The sequence below is a fragment of the Apis mellifera genome, linkage group LG3, assembly GCF_003254395.2.
Source record: "Apis mellifera strain DH4 linkage group LG3, Amel_HAv3.1, whole genome shotgun sequence".
Taxonomy (NCBI): Eukaryota; Metazoa; Arthropoda; class Insecta; order Hymenoptera; family Apidae; genus Apis; species Apis mellifera.
The window spans coordinates 11,046,069-11,072,788 of record NC_037640.1 but is presented as its reverse complement, the minus strand read 5'-3'; the positions used below and the strand labels follow the sequence as shown (position 1 = coordinate 11,072,788).

At 31.7% G+C, this 26,720-nt stretch overlaps 5 protein-coding genes across 11 annotated transcripts in view; 1 reads left to right on the top strand and 4 right to left on the bottom strand.

The window, feature by feature from the left end:
* Positions 1 to 12,217, bottom strand: part of LOC551826 (bromodomain-containing protein 2) — a 23,281-nt gene extending 11,064 nt beyond the window's left edge. For 2 of the 7 annotated variants that reach the window (XM_016911183.2, XM_006567992.3), the window contains exons 1-16: positions 11,796 to 12,216; positions 9,842 to 10,129; positions 9,434 to 9,482; positions 8,746 to 8,787; positions 7,382 to 7,630; positions 7,078 to 7,272; positions 6,372 to 6,977; positions 5,935 to 6,012; positions 5,523 to 5,618; positions 5,338 to 5,439; positions 5,112 to 5,257; positions 4,881 to 5,028; positions 4,234 to 4,801; positions 3,973 to 4,131; positions 3,479 to 3,598; positions 3,220 to 3,369 (exon numbers count right to left, since the gene is read on the bottom strand). In XM_016911183.2, the coding sequence (XP_016766672.2) occupies positions 3,220 to 3,369; positions 3,479 to 3,598; positions 3,973 to 4,131; positions 4,234 to 4,801; positions 4,881 to 5,028; positions 5,112 to 5,257; positions 5,338 to 5,439; positions 5,523 to 5,618; positions 5,935 to 6,012; positions 6,372 to 6,977; positions 7,078 to 7,272; positions 7,382 to 7,630; positions 8,746 to 8,787; positions 9,434 to 9,482; positions 9,842 to 9,852 (2,719 nt within the window). In that variant the 5' untranslated portion in view covers positions 9,853 to 10,129; positions 11,796 to 12,216. Of the gene's footprint in view, positions 1 to 3,219; positions 3,370 to 3,478; positions 3,599 to 3,972; positions 4,132 to 4,233; positions 4,802 to 4,880; positions 5,029 to 5,111; positions 5,258 to 5,337; positions 5,440 to 5,522; positions 5,619 to 5,934; positions 6,013 to 6,371; positions 6,978 to 7,077; positions 7,273 to 7,381; positions 7,631 to 8,745; positions 8,788 to 9,433; positions 9,483 to 9,841; positions 10,130 to 11,042; positions 11,063 to 11,795 lie in introns of those variants that run through there. The other 5 variants (XM_016911184.2, XM_006567993.3, XM_006567996.3 and 2 more) reach the window with 5 other exon arrangements.
* A 1,892-nt stretch (positions 12,218 to 14,109) lies between these two features.
* Positions 14,110 to 15,562, bottom strand: LOC409857 (ribosomal RNA small subunit methyltransferase NEP1). The gene is made up of 4 exons (XM_393347.6): positions 15,149 to 15,562; positions 14,705 to 14,948; positions 14,432 to 14,640; positions 14,110 to 14,371 (listed from the first exon to the last, which is right to left on the bottom strand). Exons 1-4 carry the CDS (start codon positions 15,284 to 15,286, stop codon positions 14,258 to 14,260), a joined length of 705 nt encoding a protein of 234 aa, XP_393347.3. The 5' UTR covers positions 15,287 to 15,562; the 3' UTR covers positions 14,110 to 14,257.
* Positions 15,563 to 16,320: 758 nt separating this feature from the next.
* On the bottom strand, positions 16,321 to 19,668 carry LOC113218665 (plectin-like). The gene is made up of 5 exons (XM_026439779.1): positions 19,557 to 19,668; positions 19,113 to 19,466; positions 18,898 to 19,042; positions 16,836 to 16,988; positions 16,321 to 16,601 (listed from the first exon to the last, which is right to left on the bottom strand). Exons 1-5 carry the CDS (start codon positions 19,634 to 19,636, stop codon positions 16,386 to 16,388), a joined length of 948 nt encoding a protein of 315 aa, XP_026295564.1. The 5' UTR covers positions 19,637 to 19,668; the 3' UTR covers positions 16,321 to 16,385.
* Positions 19,669 to 19,677: 9 nt separating this feature from the next.
* Positions 19,678 to 23,351, bottom strand: LOC107964132. Its single transcript, XM_026439777.1, has 5 exons — positions 21,823 to 23,351; positions 20,430 to 20,551; positions 20,183 to 20,323; positions 19,990 to 20,091; positions 19,678 to 19,925 (listed from the first exon to the last, which is right to left on the bottom strand). Exons 1-5 carry the CDS (start codon positions 21,911 to 21,913, stop codon positions 19,692 to 19,694), a joined length of 690 nt encoding a protein of 229 aa, XP_026295562.1. The 5' UTR covers positions 21,914 to 23,351; the 3' UTR covers positions 19,678 to 19,691.
* A 215-nt stretch (positions 23,352 to 23,566) lies between these two features.
* The window catches only part of LOC413289 (neurogenic locus Notch protein), a 214,315-nt gene continuing 211,161 nt past the window's right edge, over positions 23,567 to 26,720 (top strand). The window contains 1 exon segment of the mRNA XM_006567988.3: positions 23,567 to 23,833. Coding sequence (XP_006568051.2) covers positions 23,719 to 23,833 — 115 coding nt within the window. The 5' untranslated portion in view covers positions 23,567 to 23,718.

Sequence of the window (26,720 nt, the reverse complement as noted above, 5' to 3'; positions counted from 1 at the left end):
ATATCACTAAAATTAACTTCATTCGAACTCGTATAAAAGATTTTCTAAAAATGTTTTTTAATAGGACGGGTTAAAATTAATATTATTTGAGATTTTTACAATATGAATCCTCTGAACGAGTAATATACATTATGTAAATTTGGGATATTTATTATTGAAAGAAAATGAAATTTATCTTTAAATATGATTGTTGTATTTAGCAAGGTATGTAAAACCACACCAATCTACATAGAAATAATCGTTTGATATAATGATACTGATTTGTATTGTAAAACGAAACTGCACTAAATTTTAATTCAAGTAACTTTAAAAATGAAAAACTGACAATGGCTATCAATGAAGAACTAGTGGTAAATAGAAAAATGAAACGACGATTAGCAAAGCTTAGCGGAGTGCAAACAATGTGTTTGGAGGCTAGGGTGCCTTGTATTGTAGACCACTTCTTCTACTTGCTCTCGTTCTTAATTCTTCTACAATTATCTTCAGAGTACCCTCCATTTACTACAAACAATATATCTACCTTTTTTGTTTGTGTTATTATAATTTGTACACTCCCCTTGCCGTTTTCTGATATGTTAACATAAACCTTGTATGCTCAAAGTCATTAATCTTATAAAAAATAAATGGAAATTGTTGATTGTATCACATATCATATTCTCCGCACGTTTTACTATTTTTTTTTTTTTTCAAATTATCTTCTAACTTGAATTGATGTATTTAAAGGAAGAATTAAGATTTTATTTTAATCTCATCATTTTATCTAAATAATACTATTATACCAAAGCATATTTATGAGGTGATAAATCTTATTAATTGACTTTTTAAAGGAAGCACCACTTCTTTGGCTTTATCAAAATAAACCTATTTAAGAAATGGAATCAGTTTTATGAGATAACATTAGATAAGAATTTCTTAAGAAATATGTATAATTCTGATACTGTTTGCGGAGGAGACATTAACACGAGAGTGTATCTAATTAAAATCATTATTTGACGCGAAAGCTGTGGATTGTAATAACCTTAGAATTTGCAAATCCAGCCACCAATACACATTGTCTGCATTTGTTTCCCGTGTGTATCATAATATATTGCCTAATTTGTTTCTCTTAAATATTGACTTATTAAGTTCACACAGTTAAACTGTGGAAACAATTATAGTGTTCAGAAGCCTAAACACAGTTCTCACGTCACTCATGTAATAAGTGCATATTTACACTTAATGTAATAATGACGCTTCTTAAATATCATTATACTATCATTTGAGAAATGATACGATATGAATGAATCAATGCGAGGAAACAAACTTAATGATTTAAAAAACACAGTGATACAAGTAATGCTCTGCTTATCAATTAATGTAAATAAATATTAAATTTGCAAGAGTTAATATATTGCATGATGTTGCTTGGGTTATGTAGGGCAATATAATTGTCAGGAGAAGCTACAATGTATATTCCAAGGTACTAACATTTGACACTACAGTCCCTGCTATATATTATTGTGTTCTTTTAATACAATTTTCTTAAATTCTAACCGAACAACCTTACCATTCCAAGTTTTTGATCCAATTCAAAATACACATATCCTTACATATTTAAACTCGAGACTGCAGTGAAAAATTCAGTGACCTTGAATAGCAAACTATACTTGACTTTCGAGCAACAGAATGTATTGTCAACACCGACAGGGCAAGAGAAAATATAAGTAATCATCTTTAATCAATAATATAATTTGTGAAACAAGCTGGCATGGCATATGGTATCCTCTAAACACAGTCTGCACTCCACTAGCTCACCTTTTTTTTACCATTGCATATTGTCTTGTAAATTAAATAAAAAATTTTTAATTATGTCAAGTTTCAAATTTAATATTCAAAATTTTTTTTAAAAATATATTTGTTTCAAAAATTGTAAATAAATATAAATAAATTTATGATTATGTTTTCATTGTTAATTTCATAATAACAATAAATATACTTATAATGAAACTTGACATGAAATTCGTACTTGCATTAATATAACGCAGCACTTAAGCTATACGATAACGCCGTCCTAATAAATACAATTAATAAGCAAGATTTAGCAGCTTAAGAAGATATTTGCGATGCATTTGTGCAATTAAACCCCCGTTTAAAAAATCTTTTTATATCTATTTTGCAACTTTCTCATTATACATATTGCATCAATAATGTTGCACCAGCATATTCGATTGTTTCATTTGCCAATACGAAATTAGTTAGGCACAGAGTTCATTTCATTTTTAAAAAATTCTTAGTTATCACCAAATCATAGGGTATTAATGCTATTTTCATTTTTTTATATGAAAAAATAATTTTATTATTTGTAATTTTTTTTTAAATATTCTTTTCTTTTTTTATATGAAATTGATAATTAATAATTAAAAAACACTGCATTAACATTATGTCTTTTATTTAATCACATATCTTTTAAAATAAAATATCTAATATACTATATCTTATATAAATATATAATGTTGCACTCAAATTCTTTTTATATATATTTGCATACATTTAGAAAATACCATTGATATTAAAATGAAAGATAAAATAATTTTATAGGAACCAAAAAGATATACATAAAAAAAAAAAAAACATGCAGAAATAATAACATTTTTCTCTATAAAAATGAACAAAAAGAAAAAATTAATATACTTTTTATTAACATGTAGCAAGTACCCACATGAAATGGTGAATAATTTTGTTTGAAATAATTAAGAGATTCATGTCTATGATTTTTATATTTCATTTAAAATTATAAATTTTTTTTCACTCATTTAAACAAATACTCTTATTTTAGAAATGAAGAAATATACAACTTTATATATATATACAATAGAAGTACAGTTTAACTATCTTGTTATAATAAAACAAGAAATTAAGATATTAAAGGAACGAAAAATATAGAATATTAAGTGCTTGCTAAAAATTTATAAGTATATTGTCTTTGTAATATCTCTGAGCATAAATGTGAATAGAAATCTGTGCTCTATCGAATAAATTACTAGATAATGAATGTTGTGAAATATTTGGACTAAAAATTTTCATTCCCCAAATAAACAATCGCAAATAATCCTATAATTTCAAATCTCACAGAAAAATTAGTTTATATATTTTCAATGAAAACTACTCATTTATAAGTAGTTTATTGTTCCCAAGTAAGGGTCTAATAATAGCAACAGTTACATGAGGTTTATATCTAACCTGCTTCACTGTCGCTTGAATCACTGGAGCTCGAAGAAAGTGAACTACTGCTGGAATCACTATCACTGCTACTACTGCTTGACGCTGACAATCGTGAAGGCCCACTAGCTCCTCCTGTCCCAACTACATCGACTGATTTACTACTGTCTTCTGTAAAATAAATTTAAAAATAATTTTAAAAAATAAATTTATAATCACATTCAATTATAATATTATTTATATTAATAAGTAAAAATGCAGTACAAAAAAATCAAAGTACCTTTTTTAGCGGTTTTCTTAACATTGCCTAATTGCCCTGTAACATCTTGTAACCTCTTCTCGAGTTCCTGTTTTTTCTCTGCCATTTGTTCATCTTTAGATTTACCACTAACTTTTTTATCTATAAAAAATAAAGAAATATCGAATATATTAAAAATATATGTAAAATATATGTAATATATTACGAATATTTTTAATAATAGTAATAATTTAAATAGAAACTATAGAGACATTATATTTAAGAGTCATTATTTTCATTTGCATTAAATGTTATAATCAAATATTTTTAAAATCTTAATAAGATATTAATATTTATGAATACATCTATAGATTCTATTAACTATAAGTTTTTTATTATTATTAAATTATTATTAAATTTAAGTTAAATTTACATTTCTATTAATTTTTATTCAAATTATTTAATATACTTTAAAATTTTTGTAAAGAATAAGAATTTAATTTTGAAATAATAATAAAACTTAAAACAAAGCTTACGTGGCTTTTTTCTAAGACATGAAGCGACATAGCTTTCTAATTCCCTCAATGTGGATGGTTTTAATGTTTCAAAATCAATTTCAATTTCATCTGGATTGGAATCCCTCAATGAAGGCTCTCGAGATTGTATTATATGCACAACTCGTCCTAATTTATCTCCTATAATAAAAAAAAAAAAAAAAAAAAAAAAATAATGTATTATGAGAAAAAATTTGTGTATAAAATATAAATTTTCTTATATTATTAATTATTATTAATTACCAGGTAATTTATTAATATCCAAACTAAGTTGCCTCTTTTCATCATAAGACATTGGTTTAGCATTATCCTCATCTTCAGAATCAAACGTAATTGGTGGTGGTTGACTACTAGCATTCTTCTTTTTAGTTCCAGCTGATCTACTATTTGCTTTTGGCCTTTTATTTGTAGTATTTGTTGTTGCAGCTTTCCCAGGTCCTCGTCCTTTTCCTCCTTTTGTCTTAGCATTTGCTGCTGTTGGCAGATGATGACTCATACTTCCTGTTGCATGAGTTTTATTAGGTCCTACTGCTATTGCTGGATGATGAAGATCACCACCCATACCACCTGGCATTTTCAAATCACCTCCCATTGCAACACTGGCTATACTAGCACCAACACTATCAGAGACACTTGGAATTCCACCACTTGGTTTCATTAGTTCTTTCATGGCACCAGTATGACTGGCAACAAGACTACTACTCTTATTGCCCATTGGCCTTGATTTTGTCTTATCCGGTTTCTTCTTTTTACTCTTCTTTTTACCACTTTCTTCTACTAATTTTCTCATTTGTTCTTGCATAGCTTTCAGCTATAAGGTAGATTATTTTTCTTTATGTTACATTCATAAAAAAATTATATCAGTATAGAAGAAAAAGGTTACAATGTACCTCCTGCTGTAAAGCAACTAATTTTTGAGTACGTTCTTCATCTGAATCATCACTTTCAGAAGAACTTTCGGATCCGGAACTACTGGCACTACTACTGCTACCTTTCACTACTATACTTCCCATTGGTTCATCCGGGATTTTTGCGTACCTAATTTATTAAAAATTGTATTTAATCAAAAGATGATAAGAATAAATAAAAATTATAATTTTAATATTTATAAAAAAACAAACCTCATTTCAAACACATCTTGGAGTTTTCTAGCCATTGCTACAACATCGTGATCTGGAGGATTATATTTATAACAATTAGTAAATATGAGTCGCACATCGCTAGCAAATTCTTGTGCTGTTTTATATTCACGATTATCCATTTTTGTCTGCAAAAAAAAAAATTATGTTAATTAAATATATAATTTTTTAATATTATACAATGTAATATTAATTTAAAAATCAGTACCTTTACAGTACCAAGATCCATTGGTTTTTTTATAATGTCATGATAATCGTGAAGACCTAAGAGTTCAGCATCAACTGGCTTATAGAAGGGCCATGCATATCCCTATATATAATTAAGATAAAAATTATAAAAATTATAATAATCAAGTATTTTTTATTATTTATATAAGATTTATATTTAATTACCGAATGTTTTTTCGAAAATAATTCCTTTAAAATCTCATTACAAGACTTCAAAGCTTCTGAAAGTTTCTCTTTAGACTTTCCAGTTGTGTGTTGAGGCTGTAAAATAATAATATATAAATAATTATATATAATTATACATAAAATTAAAATATTAAATTATAAATATCATAAATTTTTCAAACATCATAAATTGTAAAAAAAAATTTTATAAAAATATTTTTAATTTATATTATGACTTAAAATTTGAGATAATATAAATAAAAAAAAAATTTATACAGAATATTTAAATATAAATTTCTATAATTTATTTTCTTTTTTCTTTCTTTTCTTTTTTCAAAAGATTTAATTCGCTTGAAATGATGAGACAACACAAATGAAAGGAAGGAGCATGAAGGAGTAGTAATAAATGTACCTGTTGGGCCATTGCCCCCATCAGGGGCATATTAGGCTGATGGAATGGCACTAAGCCGTCTTCCGCTTGCCTCGTTGGCTGAAACAGCCATGTTATGATCTCTTTGTTAATGTATTAATGGATGATATGATTACAACATGCAAGGAATTAAAATATTTGAATATACATGATATTTTGACCTATTAAGATAATTAGATTGATATAAACTAAGATAGTAATTTTTTGTTAAAATTTTATTATTGTATATGAAACAATTGAAAAAAATTTAATTAAAAGATATTGTTTTTTTATAAAGTATTGCGTTTAAATAAATGATTAAATTATGAATAGGTTGCACGTTCAATATGAAGATTTTATGAAAAAAGACACATAAACATTTTCAAGAAAACTCGAATATAACGAATAACTTATTAAATAAATAAAATATAATATTTTACCTTTTTTATTTGCCTGCCAGATTCTCGCCTTGTAGGTATTTTGGCATTTTTAGGATCCAGTTTATATAAAGGTTCAAAAGAATTTGCAGTAGGAGTTGTAGTATCAGCCTTTCTCTTCACTCCTTTTTTAAGTTTTGCTGGTTGGGATGGAGGCATTACCGTAGGTGCAGTGGGAACTTGTGGAGGAGGAGGTACAGCAGAAGCTGCTTGTGGATCCATTGCTGGTTGTGCATGGTAACCACTAGTTGGAGGGACCACTTGTTGAGGCAAAGAGTTATGCGTAGCCATGGGACTAACTCCCATACTTGATGGAGGAGCAATAGTAGTTGTATTCGTGCTCCCAGGTACAGATGCAGGTGCTTGGGTGCCAAGAGGAGGCATGGGAATTACACCTGTTGTCCCAGCTGAAGTAGCTGAAGGCGTTAGGCTATTTGGTACACTGGAAGTAACTGCAGCTGCACCAGAAGAAGGTCGACCTCGACCTGTACCTCCCGCAGCTCCTGCTACGCCGCCTACTGGTGCTCCAATTTTGCCAGCCTTTTTACCTTTGGGTCCCTTTGGAACAGGAGGTTCGAGCTCCACTTCTTCTTTTGGCATTTGTGCAACCTGATTTTATTAATATTTATAATATTATATATATATATAATAAATTATATTTTTTAAATATTATCAATCAATATCAAAAAATTTAAAAAAAAATAATTACCTTGGTAAGAAACAATTTTTCGAGAGCTTGTGCCATAACCACAACATCTTCTCCAGGTTTGTTGTAAACATAACAATTTGTGAACATGGTATTGAAGTCTTGAATACATTCTTTTCCACTCCAATAATATGTATTTTCTAACCGTTTTTTGATTGTACCCAAATCCATTGGTTGCTTTATAATTTTGTGATAATCCTATTGAATTTATAAATATAAAATCAATTTTTAAAATATTTATTTTTATGATTTTACATTTTTTAATATTTATATAATAAAAAAGATATATTAAATAATATCTACATACTGGCAAATTGAGTTTTTTGGCATCTACAGGTTGTTGAAAAGGCCACGCAAATTGATGCTTCCATACTGGTTTGAGTACACCTTTTTGAAGAAATTGTAGTTGATTGGTTACACGCCCTGGACGATTAGGTGGAGGCACAACAGGTGGTTGGACTACACCATTCACCGGTTCCACGGGTGGTTCATCACGTGGTAGTGGCTCCTTTGCAGGAGTTGCTGGTGTAGTCGATGTCTTACCAGGTGCACTTGTCTGTATTTTCCAATTTACATTTATAGATATATTTTTTATTGATGTAGATTTATTTCATTAGTTAGTTCTATGACTACTATTTTAAATATAACATTAATTCCATAAAAATAAAAGTCTTTTGCAAAGCAAATATAAACTACGATTACTTTCTCATATCAATTTAATGTAAATTAACTGGAATTAGAAATAATGTTATTATATAGCTCATGCTTCAATTTTATTAAAATTTGATTAACATTTATTGTTATAAATAAAAAAGATTATCAAAATATTTTAAAGAAATATTTTTTTTTAAAATAAAATTCTACTAGAATATATTTAATATATAATAAATTAAAATAATTTTATCGATTTATTATCTAAAATTTCATACATATAAAATTTAGGAACATTAACAAGATTCATGCATCATAAAAGTAGATGAACCCATTCATGCAACGAGCGAATTAGGCTGCTAAATATTTAAATTCCATAACCACAGGCAAGCAATTTAGAATTTCTTTTAATAGACCTCTAATTGAGTATATAATAAAAATATATGTGTTACAAAAATATTTCCAACTGAAAAATAATGGCAACTCTAAGTCATTTCATACAATCATGCATTTAAGATATATTGAAAAACAAAAAAAAACAAAAAAAAACAAAAAAAACAAAAAAACAAAAAAAAACAAAAAAAAGAAAAAGAAAAAAACAAAAAATAAAGTAAAATAAAAAATTAAATTTTCTTTTCTATAAAAAAAAAATGCCATAATAATGCTATATATATATAAATATATATATAAATAAAATATATAAAAATATATCCAAATTATATTTTGTATGAAATGACTTGCAAGCTTTAAAAATTCACATATTGAATATTTTATATCAAATGAAACTTAAATATATTAGTAAAAAGTATTTTGCTTCATAAGTAATATATAAAAATGTACAAAAATTAATTTATTTAATAATTTTATATTCTTTATTTCTTAATTTTTCTTATTTTTTATGTATAACTTATTATTTATTTAATTAAAATCTATAGAAGCAAAAATACAAATTACTCTTGATATTTGGAGTTGCCATTTCATATTTTAACCATATATATCCTAGTCAACAAGGAATCTCACCTTCGGTATATTACACAGCCTTTCTCGCTCCTCCACATCTAACTGTAATTCATACATACCATTCAATCAAACAGCGCTCAATTTCATTACATAAAGAAAATTTATGCTCAACATAATGCTAGGAATAAGGACATACACAATAATACAATCTTAACTTTGGTTTTTTTTTGAATAATGTATTTAAAAGTAAATAGCAGATATAAATTAGAAAATGGATATAAATTAGGAAAATGATTACTAATTACAAAATTAAATATCTAGTTGAAAAAGCATATTGAATTTAAATTTCAATATAATTATAATTTCTATTTGTCTTTTTATATAATTTCAAGATTTAAAAATATTTTATATGAATATTAATAAAATCTCTAATATAAAACACTTAAATAAATATTGATAATAAAAAAAAACATGGATATAATATGTATTTGATATTAAATACAATGAAATAAAATCTATTTATTTTCTTTACAATATTTATTATATTTTTTATTTCTTTTTAAAAGAGATAAAAATCATAAAGAATAAAATAATATAATTCTATATATTGTTATTACACATTATGTTGATTATAATCACATAAAGGAAGTATATATAACTGAATACAGCTTTTTGTATAGCATTAGTAGATTAATAAGCAAGCTGCATTTTAAATTGATATAACATGAAATAATAATTTATAACTTACCGAATTATTTTGCGAGATAGTGTCCACCTGCTGCATCTTGGCTTCGTTTCTGTAACAAAAAAAAACAAATGTGTAAATAATTTTCATAAACAAACATAAAACAAAGATTTAAAATATTCAGCATCAATTTTAGATCATATTGTGGGCTTACAATATTTTGATTTTTAAAACTCACTTGTAACCTATTTTATTTTATTATTGTAACATAAAGTCACAAAATACCACGCTTTTCAATGTTTTCTTAGATCAGTAACCATTTTTATTGCCTTCTCTCGAAATTGCAGGAGTCATTATACGAGAGAGATGTCAAACTCCAACTGATACAATCAAACTTCACATTTCATGAAATAACTAGGTGTATTTTATAATATAAGGCTCATCAAGTCCACGGTAATGAGCTTCACCTACCTTTCCGACATATATGGTACATAAATGCTATGCAGCAGGTAACTGCCTTACGTTGATGCTTGACGCTATGAGGCTTCATCAACAATTGAGATGGCAAGGATATATTCTGAATTGAGCATGGTAGCTCACTAATTGCTTGCCAAGATGATTGCGCTGCAACCAGGGAGATTGGTGCCGTGGAGGCATAACACTACTCAAGCCTACCAAATGGTAGTACTTTGAATGTCAGCCCTGTACACTGCTGTGAGACTCCGTACCTCCAGCCAAGACTCGCGACATTAGCAACATCTGGATAACATAACAACAGGACCCCGTATTGTAACAACCCCAAATTGTTTTATCACTTTAGAGCAAGTTAAACATTGATATATTTGCAAATTTTATATATTTATCAGTAAATTATTTAACATATCATGCAAAACTGAATGTATAAGATACATGCTGTATAAATATTTTTTTCATTTTACTATACATAGATTAATAATATATCTTTGCTACTATGTTGAAATACGTTCAAATTGCTCTTTTACACCTTTCTTGTTTATCATTTATCATTGTTTATGAAAATTTTGTAACTGAAAACTATATAATTTATGAAAGAACAATAAGACAGAATGCATGTATCAAATTAAATAGTATGTATTTATTAATATCCAGATACTTGTGAAAAATGTTCTTTTTAACCAAAATAAACAAAGAACTAAATGTTTCAAAATTAATTATAAAAAATATATATATATATATATGTATACATACATATATATATACATATGTATAATTACAATCTTTTTAGTCTTTTATATAACACTAAACTATTTTACATATTACTATTATTATTTTAATGTAAACAACATATAATAATCTAATAAACATGATGCAAAAAGCAAATAAACATAGTTAAGTCTCCCTTAAATCTATTCTTCTATATTTTATTAGAAATAATATAGATAATGTGACAATTTACAACTTTTTAATAGTTTTACTTTTTTTATGAGAATTTTAAAATATAAAGTTAAATGACAAAACAGCAAAGAGCTTCATACGACGAAGTTAAGAAATATCAAGAAGATATATGTAAATAAGATATATGAATGCAACAATTTTAAGAAAGAAAATATCAATCAGGAATAGCATGTCCAAAGTGTAATACTTCTGACATACAGTGATATCTACAAATGTATACAAGAATCAATGTGCATACCCTGTTGTTCGAAACCAGTATAAGCCAAAATGGAAAGTTTGATAAAAGTAGCACAAATAACTGGTACACTAGTATAGAAAGTGAGCTGACTATTAAAATACAAAATTGACAATGCATAAGAAAAAAACGATCTCGCGAACGACCATAAGATTTCAACCATGGGAAGCAAAAGCTTCTACCGTGGTGAAGACGAGCATTGCCAGAACAATCCATGCCGCGAAGACGTTCTACTCGTAGAAATCCGAGTATCAAGGGCAGAGATAAAGAGTTCGCGGGGCGAACAGGTGCTTGGTGGTTAAAAGTCGTTAAAGTAAGAAAGAAGAAAGATGAGATCCGCGAGAGACGATGGGAGAAAAATAAACGCGATGGATGCGGGAGTGGAAAGAGGAGGAGGACAAGTAGGAGAGGATGACGAGGGGAAGGGTAGCAGACCCGCGCCCAGCCGATGCACCCAGCCGACGCACAACAAACACGAGCAAGCCGCCGTGTGAGAATCTAGCCGAGCGCTCGACTGACGCAGATATCTTAACGTTTCTCACATCGGACAATTCTGGCGCGCGCGGAATACCCGAGCCGCCTTTTCGATCACTCGATTTGGCGTAGGTTTCAACATGGCGGTATGGCCGCTCGAGAAAGAAAGCTCTCAAGGGCCCGCCGCTACAGCCGCCACTTACGCATCACCACGGCATACACCACGCGCTATACTTATCATCAACGGACCCAGAAACTTCAAAATTACTTGTAATCACTTACCTGATCAATGGAAGTCCACTTTTCACAGGAATTCTATCGAAAAACACTACCACTACGTCTTGGACACTCGCACTACGCTTTCTCCCTGCTTGCTAGTTTGGTTGGTCGGTGTTATGGCCGCCGCCGAGTGTGCCCCACCGTATCACTCACTCACTCTCACTCGTGCGAGCGCGAGCGCTCGGTTCGCATACGCGACGAACGCGGACGCGGCCCGACCAACTATAGTTCCACACTTACGAATGCGGACGTCGATCTCTCGCACTAATATCGTATCAGTGCCCCGTACCGAGCTCCACCGACATTTTCCTGGAGTCTCGTACAATTAGATGGCTTTCCGTACCCATGACGATCTCGGATCTAGAAACTAACGATCGCAGCACCAACAATGGCTACGCATTCTTCCGCGACGTACAGAATGGTCCTGTTCCGCTGTTCCTCGAATACGACCTGTCTGTCCATTCCCCTCACTATTCTACCATTCCGAGTTTTACCGAACTAACACGAATAATAACGCGCCAATTTCAAAATTATTTATTAACAATTTAAAAATATTTTTCAGTCTAGCTTTTTATTTAAAAAATATTTCTTTTCAATATATATATTATTGGTAAGTATTCTTATAATTGTATATTTGAAATTTATATTTTTTATATATAAAATGGCATATTAAATCGCATCATAAATTTATTTCAATATAATCGAAGAAATTTAAAATATATATATATATATATATATATATATATATATATATATATATAATATGTATATATTAATAATATATATATATATATTAAATTTATTAATTATTATTATATATTAATAAAATAGCAAGAATTAGGATTTCAGGGATACATACATATAACAATTCAACATCTTTATTTTCAAATTAAAATTACAGTTTATTAATCAATCCAAAAATTAATGGTTAATTTCCATCGTTCCATGTTCACCCATAATGCATTTTTATATCATTGAAATAATGATCTATAAATATAAAAGTTAATAAGTAACAATAGTAGAAAACAAAATAAATTTTAATATTATAAATAATAAGTAATTTTCTTATTTGAAATATAACGTTAAAATTTATTAAGTATCGCGCAAGTCGGTCCAATTCCACGATTCTGTAACTACTGCAATGCATTTTGGGATACTCACAAAATCTATAACTATGTTCTCTTTATGATACAATGTCTTGAATAATTAAAATAATATTATAAATAATGAAAAAATTAAAAACATAATTAGCATGTAATAAATTTCTCATGATTTAAAAAATATTTTTTATAATGTGTACGTCTTTATCACCGTACAAAGTTCCGTTACACATCCAAAATGGCGAGATATGAAAAATTGATCTTAACATAATATTTCGAATGAAATACAATCTTAACTTTTAAGCAATTAAATTTTGTCAACACATTAAATAACACATTAAATAAATAACACATTAAATAAATAACACATTAAATAAATAATTTTTAAACATAGAGTTCTATCAATGACATAAATATTAACATTTCAATGTCCAGAAACTCGTGACATTGACTACGGTAGTCAATTGAATAATTATACAATTTATCACATATCACTGCTTAAATAATTGTAAAGACAAAATAAAAAATTTCTAAATATTTGAATCAGAATCTGTAAAAACTTGTTACTATATGCATTGACACAAACGACAATGGCACCAAACCATAAAATGGCGTCTCTTGAATGAACTATTGTCACTTTTCTATAATTTAAATTACTATCACGTATCACTTCGAATAGAAGCATTAAATCACAGAAAGAGTATTTTCAATATTAAAAAGACAACATACTACAATCTTTAAAAAACAAATTATATAAAGATAATGGAGTGTCTCAAATGCTTAAGATTAACGACCATTTTGGTTTTGATGACGTAATGAAATACGAAAGTCAAAAAAGAAACTAGATATTTAGGACCTGATGTCAATGCACACGTTAGCATCCTTCCGGTCAACATCAACTCTATCGCGTTCTAAATAGCGATTGGTGTACTTTTGTATACTTTTTAGATGAACCAATCGTTTAAAAACCAATATTGATGAGTCATTCTCTTTAGGATTTTCCATTGAAAATTGCGCAACACTATATGATGTTTATTTTTCTTGTTCATAAACGAATAAATATATAAATATAAAAGAATTACATTGTATTTATAGTATCTTGACTATATAATTATTAATTATATGGTATATATATATATATGTATAGGGTGTATATATTATATGATATAATATTCTATATAATAATTAAAGTCATTAATCAATATAACACAATTTTATAAAATTTATAAAATATTTTTATTTATATTTCTATATAATTTTTTTTTCTTTTTATTTTTAATCATAATGAAATAAAAATTACATATAATACAGAAAATAATGAAAAATCTTCAAAATTAAATTATTCATAAGTAATATTACTTGATATTATATTATTTTCCACACTTCTTCGAATGCTGTGCATAATTTACTACATGTTAAAGCACCAGATAAAGGATAATTACTTATAGATATAGTATCTTCTATATAATCTGGTTTTACCTGTAATTTTAATTGACATTTATATGAAATAAAATATATATATTGATTTATATAATATACCTGTCCATGTGCCATTGCACCTACTATAATAGCAATTGGTTCATCAGGAGGAACTAATTCTCGTGGATTTTGTATTTTATTTGCATTAAATGACATTGCAATTTTACGACACCCAACAGGTAAATGATCAGTAATTGGATTTTTAATTACTTTTAACAATTTCATTGGACCATCAGATGCACGAACATTAAATTTATGTAATAATTGTACTGCAAAATATAAGAAAAATTAAATTTTAAAAATTTAAAAAATTTGTTAATTTGTAATTTTTACCCATAAGGCCAGCAAAACGTTTAAATGTTCTTGGTATCCTGGTTTGTGGATTTATTTCTATTAATACATTTTTTTCTGTATGTATATAAACTTGTAATAGTCCAGCTCTATTTAATGGACTATCCATTAACATTAGTAGACATTGATGAGCAATATCTGGTCGACATGTGCCAGGATCTTTATTATTTTTTTTTAATATATTAATGTGATCATCACAATTTAATAATTCAAAACTATTTCCAACCTAAATAAACTTAAAATTTTAATAAAACTTTTTACTGTTTACATATAATGAAATTATGATTTATTATATATATATATATATATATATATATATATATATATATATTATGATAATTACATATAATGAAAGCATTTAATAAAATATACTTTTTAATTAAAACTGAAAATTTATTTTAGAAGTTGTATAAAACATAACCTTACCTTAACGGATTCTAATTGAGCTTTTTCTAATATAACAATTAAACGTTTCTCTTGATTTTTAATATGAGCGATATGAAGATGTTTCGGAGCTGGATCATATTCAAAATCTTCTTTTCGATTCTTACGTTTTTGCCCCATTTTTTTGCATTTATTAGAAATAGAAATTTCTATTTCTATATTATATACATTAACATATAATGCATATAGTACTATGTATACAAACGATATAGAGAATAGACTTATATTTTCAATTTTATGTTCCCCGTTCTGAAATACCGATTGTGCAGAAAATCAAAATGTTTAGTATGATCTTTTAAATAAAATATACAATCTATATAAGAATTCAATTCAATCACAAAATTTGATTAGAGTAAAGATAATAAAGTCAAATATTGAAGTTGTTTTTTCAAATATATAATTTTTATAAAGAAAATATAGACAAGAAGAGCAAATGGTAGAAGAAAAATAAGTTAAGAATTAGAAAACCAGCGCCATCTCTTCTGCCACAGATGAAACTGTTATAAATGAGAACAAATATTAAGAAATATTAAGAAATAAATAGATAAGATAAGAATTAAATTCGATTCAATCTCTTAAATACCAAATATATTTTTCTAAAAAATAAGATCAATGAAAAGATACAAAACAAATTTTTATTATATATCAATACATTTTTATTTCTTATGTTTTTAGAATTTTAATAAAATGGAATAAAAATTGAGGATTAGCGACATCTTTTGAATGATTTTTACTTTTTACTCTACTTTATCCTGAAATATTTTTATTACTCAAAAGATGGTGCTGATAATCAATTCTCAAACTATTTCTATCTTTCATTTACTATTTCTGTTCTTTATCTATATTTGTTTCGTTTGCGATATTCCAGAGATGGCGTTGATTCCTCAATTTTTACTTTAACCCTATCTTTTTTTCACTTTGTTCACTATTTGTTCTATTTGTCTATACTTACTTTCGGCACGTGACCACAGACGAGGTTGTATACAATTCCTAATCTAAAGTATGCAGTAGATGTCTCAGCAATGCAATAATTTACTTTATCAGCAAATAAAACTTAGATACTTATATGCTGAGTTGATATGTTTACTCATTCTAAATAAAATGCTTAGTAATATATTATAAAGTTTGAATAATTTCTTTCCAATCTAATATTATATATATATATATATGGAGGAAAAAATTATTTGTATAAAATGAGATTAATTTATTGTAAGAAAATTTATCTTTTAAATGTAAATCCTTTTCGACGACTTTTAATATCGACCAATTGTTGTGCCTGTTTTTTAAGATTATTTCTAGTTGGTACATCTTCTTCATCTTCGGAAAGCAATGTCGCCGGAGTTGTTGAAGATGGGAATCGTGGAAAAAGTGGTCCTTCGTTTGCACGCGTTGCTTTTCCTTCTACCGAAGTAGTTGTAATCGAAATTGTTTCCAACTAGATAATAAAAAATCAAAATGATTATAAAATAATTTTTTTAAATATAAAATAACAAGTATAGAAAATAACACATAAGATTTTCAATTGAAGAATTTTATCAATAAAATTTTTCAATTTATAAAGATATATATATTACACTTTATATTTCATATTTTTCATCGTTTAACAATTATACTCACAAACTATTCTACGTAACAAATGATAAAAATATTAATTTTTTTTAAAATTTACCTTATCAACCGATATTTCATCCAATATTTCCAAATACTTATCCGGTCCTCCTAAAGATTCAATAATACTAGTTGCTTTTTCATTTATTAAATCTATAAGTTGCAGAGGATTTTGAATTTTCTTTGATTCTTCAGGCACTGTATCTATTATATCCTGAAAAATATTATTACATCTATTAATTACTCATTAAATATAATTATTATCTTTTTTCTTTTTTTCGCCAAAATATCTATCATTTTATTTTACAAAAAATAAAAACCTTCAAATTTCGAAATTTTTTTTTAAATTTCTAAAGATATAATTTTTATTTAAATTGATTTCCCAGAAAGTATATTTCGTGAACATTTGAAATTCGTATTTCTTTCTTTTTTCTTTTTTTTTTCTTCCTCCTTAAACGTTAGAATTTCTTTTCGAATGTTTGTCAGCTCACTCAATAGAGCTGAAAGAGTGAAAGAGAAGACGTATAGAGAGGATTGCTGGACAAGTTAACGTGTAAGGGCGGCACGTACAAATTCTAGGGATCGATTGAATCAATAATTGATTTTCTCGTGGTTCGACGTGCTACCGAAGTGTTTACTTTCGATCAGGTTCAAAGGTGTTAATGCTTAGGACAGCGAGTTCTTAAGGTGAGAATTACAGGCAGGAATTGTTGAAGAAAGTTCATTGGTCAACGACGCGCCATGTCCAGGGGTGTTAAATCTCCAAAGACAATAATAAATACGTATGGAAACCCGAAGCGGTTCCATTGCTGTAACCGTCATCCAAGGCTGGCTTCTACTAATTTAATTAGGAATTTACACGATATTTCCATCGACCATTTCGACATCGACATTTGGTTCCTCCCAATGGGATTTCATCTTCCCGAAGTGTTAATCCATCGAGACATGCGTTTGGTTCAAAGAACTGAAACACTAGCGTTAATCGAAAATCTTTCGTTGCGATGGAAGGGTAATCGTTTGATGGTCGATCAGTCACAGAAGATTATTATCCATTTATTCCTTCCAACTTTTCCTACTTAAGAAACAATGTATAAAATCCGTGATTAAAAAGAAATTACCGAGTGATATATATATTGGGTTGGCAACTAAGTAATTGCGGATTTCAGTTGAAGTTGATGACGACCTAATCAAAGCAATAATCGATTCGGATCGTTACAGTACAACTCGTGAGATTGCAGAGAAGCTTCACATACATGCATTGAAAACCACTTAAAACAACTTGGCTATGTTCAAAAACTCGATACATGGGTTCCTCGCGAACTGAAAGAAAAGCATTTAACGCAACGCGTTAACAGCTGCGATTTGCTAAAGAAACGTAATGAAAATGATCCATTTTTAAAACGACCGATAACTGGCGATGAAAAATGGGTTGTTTGCAACAATATCAAGCGGAAAAGATGGTGGAGCAGGCTACGTGAACCAGCTCGAACAACATCAAAAGCTGGTATTCGTCGAAAGAAGGTTTTGTTATCAGTTTGGTGGGATTACGAAGGAATTGTCTATTTTGAACTCTTACCACCCAATCGAACGATCAATTCTGTTGTCTACATCGAACAACTAACGAAATTAAACAATGCGGTTGAAGAAAAGCGGCCCGAATTGACAAATCGAAAAGGTGTTGTATTCCATCGTGACGATGCAAGGCCACGCACATCTTTGGTCACTCGGCAAAAATTATTGGAGCTTGGTTGGGATGTTTCGCCACATCCACCATATAGTCCTGACCTTGCACCATCCGATTACTTTTTGTTTCGATCTTTACAAAACTCCTTGAATAGTAACAATTTCAATAACGATGATGATATCAAATCGTACCTGATTCAGTTTTTTGCTAATAAAAACCACAAGTTTTATGAACGTGGGATTATGATGCTGGCTGAAAGATGGCAAAAGGTCATTGATCAAAATTGGGCAACACATTACATTAGAATAAAGTTATTTAGTTCCATGAAAAAATTGTCTTTGATTTTCTAAAAAAAATCCGCAATTACTTAGTTGCCAACCCAATATAATTTTAAATTTTAAAAGAATCGAAAACGAATGAATGAGAGAAAATTACTCACACGAAATTTATTCCACACATTCCATAACGTCGTGGCTATTTCTTGCACCAGATCTTCCACTCTTCGTTTCTCGGTATCTGCCTTTAATTGGCGCGATCGTTGCTCGCCGATCTGACGATTCAGTTTTTCCATCTCTTCCGCGTTTCTGAGCGAATCGCCGGGACGAAACGTGAGATATCGAGAACAACGCGCGACGATGAAGGATGGAAACTCACTGTTCCGCGTTCCTCGCCTCCGAGAATTTTCTCGTTTCCATCTCGTCCACGAGCCGTTGCCTCTGCTTTTCCAACTCCGTTTTCTCCCGCTCCGTGGCCACCCGCATTTTCTGCAGATTATCCTTGGTCGCCCGCTGACCCAGAAACCGGTTCAGAACGTCCTCGGTTCTGGACACTCCGGTCGCCCCGCGAAGTTTGGCGAACGTCTCCTCCAACCGCGCCACTTCGTCCTTGCTCGCGTCCTCCGCGCCTTGGCCTCTCCCACGCGAGCAGTCGAAATCGTCCCGTGGACGCGATTGGAATATCATCTTCTCCAAACGCTCGAGCTCCATCTTTCGCTCCAACACGCGCTCCCTTATAATACGCTTTCGTTCAATTTTATTCTCTAACATTCCCTCAAATTTAAATTTTAAGAAAAAGAGAAAATCAAATCCTTGTTCGAACCTGTATTCCTCGAGAACGGCGTGTCGCTCCTTGCTGCAATTCGTAATTTCAATCTCCTCCTTTATCAACATCCCCTGCATGTTGTCCTTCAAAGTAACAGCTTCCTCTCTCACCCCCTATATATATATTATCATATCATACGCTATTTTTGTATACGATGAACATTGAAATTTTCTCGCTTGCCTGAAGACGTTTCGTCTCGTTCTCCCTCTCCTTTATCTCGTCCTCCAAGTTTTTCAATATAGACGCATAGAAGACGGATTTCCTCTTTAAATCGGAGCACATCGATGCATACCTCATCCGCGTTATATTCGCCTTAATTTGCATCATCCTCATATGCTCCAAACGTACCTCCAACTTGACGATTTTCTGTAACACATAAGATCGAGATTTTCTTACGATATCTGTGTTACGTTCGTCTCTTTCAACTCACGTTTCTCAACGGATTCTCCATCTTCCTCTTGAATATCTTGCGCATCTTGTTGTTCATCAATCGGCCGTACTCGTCCAGCAACGAGCGCAATCTCTGCTCCCGCTTGATGAAAGAAATATATTTACACGCGAAATAATGTTTTTTTTCTTTCGAGAAAGAAAGAGAGAGAGAGAGAGAGAGATGGGTATCTCACCTTGTTGCGCTGATACTTAATTAGATCGTGCTTCTTTCTTAACCGTACATTGTCCTCCTGCATCCTGGCGATTGTCTCATCTAAATTGCGTTTTTTCCCATAAGACTCGCTCCCCGTGCGAACTCTTGATTTCCCCTCGTTCTGTAATTAATAATAGAGAAGGGGAAGAGATATGAGATTTTCATCGGGCGGACGATATTTCGAGAAATCGCGATTTTCAACTTCGATCATCAAATTTCATAATTACGTTCTGCGTGTTTGCGTACTCCACGTACAGTTCTTTGATGCTTTGCTTGAGAGTTGTAATTTTCTCCGCATATTCATGCTTCTTAGCTTCGTATTCTTCGAAATTCGCTTTCCTTTGTCCCTCTGTGAGCATAAGGCACACGCTTGATTATTAACACATCTTAGTACATCGCGTTATACGATGCCCGATAATATCTATTCCTCCTCGTGAGGAGAAACGCTTATGAGCAAAATGTTTGTTACCTATTTCTTCACGTTTCTTCTTAGTGTAGTTTTATGTAGCCGAGGAATGTTGTTTTAAACGAGATGCAATTTTACTTGTCAATAATCGTATGAATAGCGTTTAGCGAATTTTTAACCCCGTCGAAAAGCGTCGTGAACGCTCCGTTGAAAAAAATGTAAGTTTTATATCAGCCGGGGGGGGGGGGGGATCTAATCGACTTTTTTCTTCTTCGAAATATATACGTACACACATAGATAAATAGAACGGAGAAATTAATTAAGCTGTAAAAGGAGGAGATGAAACGGTTTCCATATAATAATAATAGCCGGAGGATGGATGGAAGAAATCACGCGGGTCGTGACTGAACCGATGATTGCGATGGATCGAGTGATCATGATCAACGTTACTTTGCATGTACATCTTAAGCAAAACTAAATTGACCAAATTGCTTAAATCGACGTCACGATTTCCCGCAAAAGCGACTTTGTTTGAGGAAACTTGCCAGCTCGTATTGTGTCTTTCGAGTGACAAGGAATGTAGGATACGATAATCATACCATCGTTCGTTCTACGATCGATAAAAAAATCCTTGCTTCTCAGTTCATGATTCATTTCTTTAATTTGCATGCATATTTTTATTTTTCGAAACAATGTAAATTATTTCATCGTGTATCATTAGAATTGAACGTTCAAATTACAAATAATCAACGAGATCATTTATTCATCGAATAAAAAGACGCGATATTTCATATATTAATGTTCGAATTCTTCTCGACGGATACCGGTTTACGTTTTAATAGAAACGCTTAGTGGGATATTCGCCTTATAATTAACATTTTGATATAAGTACATCGATAAACCGATGGAAATTTTGTTTTTTTTTTTTCTTTTCCCCCCTCTCCGGAGAAGGGGGCATGTGACAAGAACGTTTCTTTCTGAACTTCTAGTCTTTCCGGTTAAACGTGTTCTTATGTATCTCCGTATGCAATCAGGAACTGGCTTGGGAAATAAACGCTAACGAATTGTTTTTCTTTTCGGAGAGAACGGCACGTTTTACGCGAACAACATGGTGGCAAATATATATATATGTATGAATATTAAACGAGATCGAGATTATAATTTTTAGATTATATTTTTTTCACGATTTTAAAAGAGAAGAGAGAGATTTTTACCTGATAATTGGATCTTTTTCTTGATTTCCACGATTCTCTTGTTCAAATCGTTTAATTTATTGTCCATGGTAGGTGCTAACGGATCGGGCATGATGATTCCACTTGCGAGAGAGAGGTTGCAAAGCAATCTGCTTATTTTATCGACTCAATAGCACTCGGCGTTGTCCTGGCAACAGCATAGCGAGGAACGCTCAGTTCCTGGTGTCATGCGTAAACGTGTAATTTATGATAAATACCATGCATATTATTTTCATAAGCCTTTAAAATATGCGTTTCAATTTTTATCGTCACGGTTAATTAAGAATACCTAATAGACACGCATAAGTAGACGCTAGCTGGGGTAAAAACTAGCTGGCGATAACGAAGTCGATATCGTTTCGAAGAAATTAAATTTTTAATTTTTATCAACCAGTAAAGTTTAATCGATAAAAATTAAGGGAGCTCGAGCCACGCTTTCGAATAGAAATCGCTAAGAAGAAAAACTGTTGCCGCTCCCGATGGCGTAACGCATCTCGAATGCCTGCGAACGCATCGTTCGCAGATGTTTGCGGTTCGATGATAGGGTTAATCGTTCCATTAATAAGAACTAACGACCACGGTTTATTTACAGTTTCGTGCGCGTATTTCTCGCGTGCGTTTGGGGGAACAACAAAAGGGGAAAGGCAATTCGTAAGGCTTCGTCTGTTGAATGGGCTTAAAGGAGAGGGCACCGAATTATAATTCCGCATTTGTATTCGTTAAGGCAGCAGCCGCGCCTGGCGGCGGCTACGCTGGCGATGAATTTCGCGTTACACGCAATCAACCGCTGGAAGGTTAATTAATGATCAGACATGCTTGGCCAGTACTCGACGGGGCCTCATACACATCGGCGTCTTGGCACTTTATAACTGACCACGTTCGTTGCGTTCCGTTTGCCGCTTGAATTCTAGAGAAGCGTCACGCGCGATGGCGTTTCATTTCAATCCGGATGAGAATCATGGATTCGATCCACAGTTGAGGCTCGAATTCGTGAAATCGATTGAAAAATAATCGATTGAAAAAAATACGAAAAAGAAAAAAAAAGAAAGAAACGAAGGGGAAACGATTTAATCGGCGTTATATTACTTATTGTAAGTGTATATTACTTTAATTATCAACCTTGATATATCGAGATAATTAAATTAACTTCGTTTAGATTTCGTTTGTCCTTGCGACAAGTGTAATATAACTGAGAAAAGAGAATTTGTTTGAAAATTTACGTACATCATCGAAATGATGGAACGTTTGTAGGATAAAATTTATTATTGGCGAAATAAGATGTATTTACGAGTATTGAAAAACATATTGGAATTATTTTTTAATATTTATAATATGATACGTAATTTAACGTAGAAAGAAAATAGTTGTTAAAATTAATTTTCGTGATTTATGAAATTATCGATTAGGAGTAAATTTTTTAACGATGTATGTTTGAATTTTTGAAACAAAAAATAATTTGGCTGGGGTAAAAATTCTCGTATGTAACCAAAAATATAATGTGTGCGGGCTACGGCTCGATTCCCTTGTAGCTATATTCCTATTGGGTCACGTCGTCAGCCATCCTATGGTGGCGTAGTAATACAGCCGTTGAAGGCAGGTGCGCGCGCACTGGGGAACTACTTTCAGCGCGTTAAGCGAACAATAGGGATCCCAGAAGTGTTTCGGACGCGGTCGTGTTCGTATACGGTTGCCGCATGCTTTTTTCTCGTATTGCCTCGCGTGAACGTGTATACACTTTTACTGGACGTATCGGAGGTGACAGATTTCGGACGATGTGCGTGGTCAAGTGACGGTACGCGGATTTTATACTGAAGTGCACCGAAGTGTTGGTTCTCTCTAGTGTGTGCGCCCAAGCCCCGATGAGTGTGTGTCTACCCGATGTGTGTGGATAAAATTCACGGCATCATGTTGCCACGACGAAAATTGGATTACGCATCGATGGCGTGTCTCCTTCTGCCTCTGTTTATCGCCGTTTCTCTCCCCGCGGTATCCGGTAAGTGTATTTACGCATACTCTTCTAAGAATTTGCGTCGCGTTCGCTACGGAGTCAGTTTGAAGTCGTTGTTCGCCACATGTCGCTGCTAGGCAACAGGTCACGAAACAACGCTGAGCGCCGGCGCGTTGGACGCTTACATGTTAACTGACATTCGGTGTTTTTTTCGAACGTTCACTCTATTAAGCGTCTTACGAATCGTTTGAGGTCAAAACGTTGAAAGATTAACGAACGATTTCTTTCATATAATTGGTATTCCGTAGCGATGGATTTCGGACATTGTCGTGCTTTCAATTACTACCTGTCTCAAAAATATTGATCATGTCAGTATGCTTGTCCTGCTCGTCGCGTTTTTCTTTTACGAAATGTACAATATTTCTTAATAACTTTTTTCCTTATTCTTTGTTCGTCATATATAGACAAATCGGAATATTATACGATAAGATTATACCTCTAAAAGGGAGATTACGATTATTATTCTATATAACAATTAAATTATATTTCTTTATTTGTTGATATATATATAGGGAAATTTCTTTTAACGCTTTTATCGGATTTTTATATTCTTGACGCATGAGTGTTAGCTTCTTCGAATACACGTGGTTATGTTACTGTCACAGTGGTGCTCAATTTCAATATTGCCGATAAGCGTGTGCCTCCAAGTTGGTAATCCCTGAGGGACAGGTGCCCAACCCCGCTTTCCAGGAAACGAGTCTTCCTTCCCTCGTGTGCACGTAAACATCCGAACCAACGTTTCGCGTCCCCGTTTCTTTTCTTCTTTTTTTCACGAATAACACCGAAACTTTTTCTTTTATACGCAAAAATTTTCAAAACATTTTTTCCATTACTCTCCCAATTTTATATCGCCAATCGGATTTTAATCATCTACATTTCGATTATTTAAATCTATATTTAAAAAAAAAAAAAATTACATTTTTTTCCATCCGATTATGATTTGATCAAACGATTCTACACTTTGAGTTAATTATTTTGCAATCATTTTTATTCATCAAAGGTCACAAGTTACATGATTAAAGAATACGTAATTAGAATTCCACTCTTTCTCTCGAGTTGGAAAAAATCGATTGCATCTTGCAACACAAGGATTTTATCACTTAAAAAGTCGATGTAACTCGTTTTGAAAAATCCAACGAAACGAAAGTGATTTATATATTTGAAATAGAATAAAATTACATAAAATGAGAATTACATTGCGGTGTAATTTTATCTTTATTTCGGACAATGCGAGATGCAGAATAGTTTACAATCTTTTGATCGTTTATGATCGTGAATTTTTATTTTCACTTTTCTACAACGCATAAATCTCCGTAGGCAGTGACGTAACACCGGCTCGGGCCAATGAGTACTTAGGCGGGAAGAACGTGCGGTATAGAATAATCTACCAAAGAAAGTTGGTAAAACCGAATAGTAGCGACACGCAGACGAATGCAAACTCTGATTGCAGATTGTTTTCCAACCTTGTTGCATAACAAATTTCATTTTAATTCTATTCTCGATTCTTAATAATACACGATATACGATATACAGAAAGAAATATCAATATTATTTCCTCAATCGAGAATTTACTCTTCGAATATAAGATACTCAAAATATTTTTTCTTTATTTTTCAAATTGTACAATAAAATATTTCAAATATAAATTTAATTTCAACTCAATGATCTGGATCGATCGATGTTAATTATCGCAATTATCGTAAAGAAAATCAATTTTTAAAATAAATAATAATTTAAATAATTTTGATATCGCGGGATTACGTTCTGGAATGTTCTCCGATTGAGTGAGGTTGGCAGTCGCTTCCGAGGACCTCGCCTCGAGTCTGTTACTTTGCGTTGAGATATTCTGAATGCGGCATGGCGGCAGTTCTCCAGACGTTCGCCGTTCTTATGTTCTCAGGCTTTCTCTTCTCTCTCTCCTTAGGAAACGATTCGCCCCGGACTTAACGTGCTTTCACACAAAACCACGCGTCGCCCGTGCGCCGTTAACAAGTAACACGTTCATTTTTCACTCGAGTCCAACTCGCGAAAATTACAAAAGTTTTACTTTTAATTAATAAATTTAAATTCGAATCGAGCTCGAAAAAATCGTTATTCGCGACGATTCGATATTTTTATTAAACGCAAGAGCAATACTTGGATAAAATTTACGAACGAAACGAAACCGTTCCGTGTCGTAACACCAACCTATCTCGATCCTTCGAGATCCTTTGGTCTTTAGAGGCCATTGTTGCGATTAACATTTTCGGAGTCGGAGTCTATTCACTCTTTCTATATCACGTAACTACTAGAGACACTCGAAACCGGCACAGCTTAGAATCCGACGTGCGATCGACCTGTAACCGGTTCCTCGTTCCCTTTCATCGGATTCAGGGGGCCACACGAGCCTTCCGTGCATACACGTGCATACACATGAATGCAACTTGAGAAACGCGTGCACGATGATACTAAAGTCTGCCAACCGTCTCTCTCTCCTGCCGTTCACTTTAGGGGCAAACACGTTCTCCAAGAAAGGTCACAATTTGACGACGATCGTTGTTTCCAACGGATTGATCGAACGGAGCGAGTTTCTCGAGAAAAAGAAAGAGGAAGAGGGAAAAGAGAAAAAAATCATTCCTCTGAATTTACCTCTCGATAATTCATAATAAATTCCTCGCAATTTTTCGCGGGCGAATAATACGAAACCGGATCGGCTTTTCCACCAGAGCCGATTAAACACACAGCTCGAGTCACGCTGTTGCTCTTGACTCGAGGATGGATACCGATACTTTCCTCCCGATCGTCCCGTTTTCACCGCGACATTGAAGAGAGACGAGAGATAGCCGGTATCTCGCGGCATCTGTTAACTAAAAGGGCAAGATCTCTCTCCGCC

Excerpts from the sequence above, each read along its gene's own strand:
- LOC409857 (XM_393347.6), bottom strand. The coding sequence starts at position 15,286 with ATGGGGCAAAAACGTAAGAATCGAAAAGAAGATTTTGAATATGATCCA. Across the intron at positions 14,949-15,148 it reads CTCAATTAGAATCCGTTAAG|GTTGGAAATAGTTTTGAATT; the intron begins GTAAGGTTATGT and ends AAGTTTATTTAG. Across the intron at positions 14,641-14,704 it reads ACGTTTTGCTGGCCTTATGG|TACAATTATTACATAAATTT; the intron begins GTAAAAATTACA and ends TATATTTTGCAG.
- LOC113218665 (XM_026439779.1), bottom strand. The coding sequence starts at position 19,636 with ATGCAGGGGATGTTGATAAAGGAGGAGATTGAAATTACGAATTGCAGC. Across the intron at positions 19,043-19,112 it reads GAGGCGAGGAACGCGGAACA|AAACGCGGAAGAGATGGAAA; the intron begins GTGAGTTTCCAT and ends CGATTCGCTCAG. Across the intron at positions 16,989-18,897 it reads ATGTGTGGAATAAATTTCGT|GATATAATAGATACAGTGCC; the intron begins GTGAGTAATTTT and ends AATATTTTTCAG.
- LOC107964132 (XM_026439777.1), bottom strand. The coding sequence starts at position 21,913 with ATGCCCGATCCGTTAGCACCTACCATGGACAATAAATTAAACGATTTG. Across the intron at positions 20,552-21,822 it reads GAAAAAGATCCAATTATCAG|AGGGACAAAGGAAAGCGAAT; the intron begins GTAAAAATCTCT and ends TTATGCTCACAG. Across the intron at positions 20,324-20,429 it reads AGTACGCAAACACGCAGAAC|AACGAGGGGAAATCAAGAGT; the intron begins GTAATTATGAAA and ends TATTAATTACAG.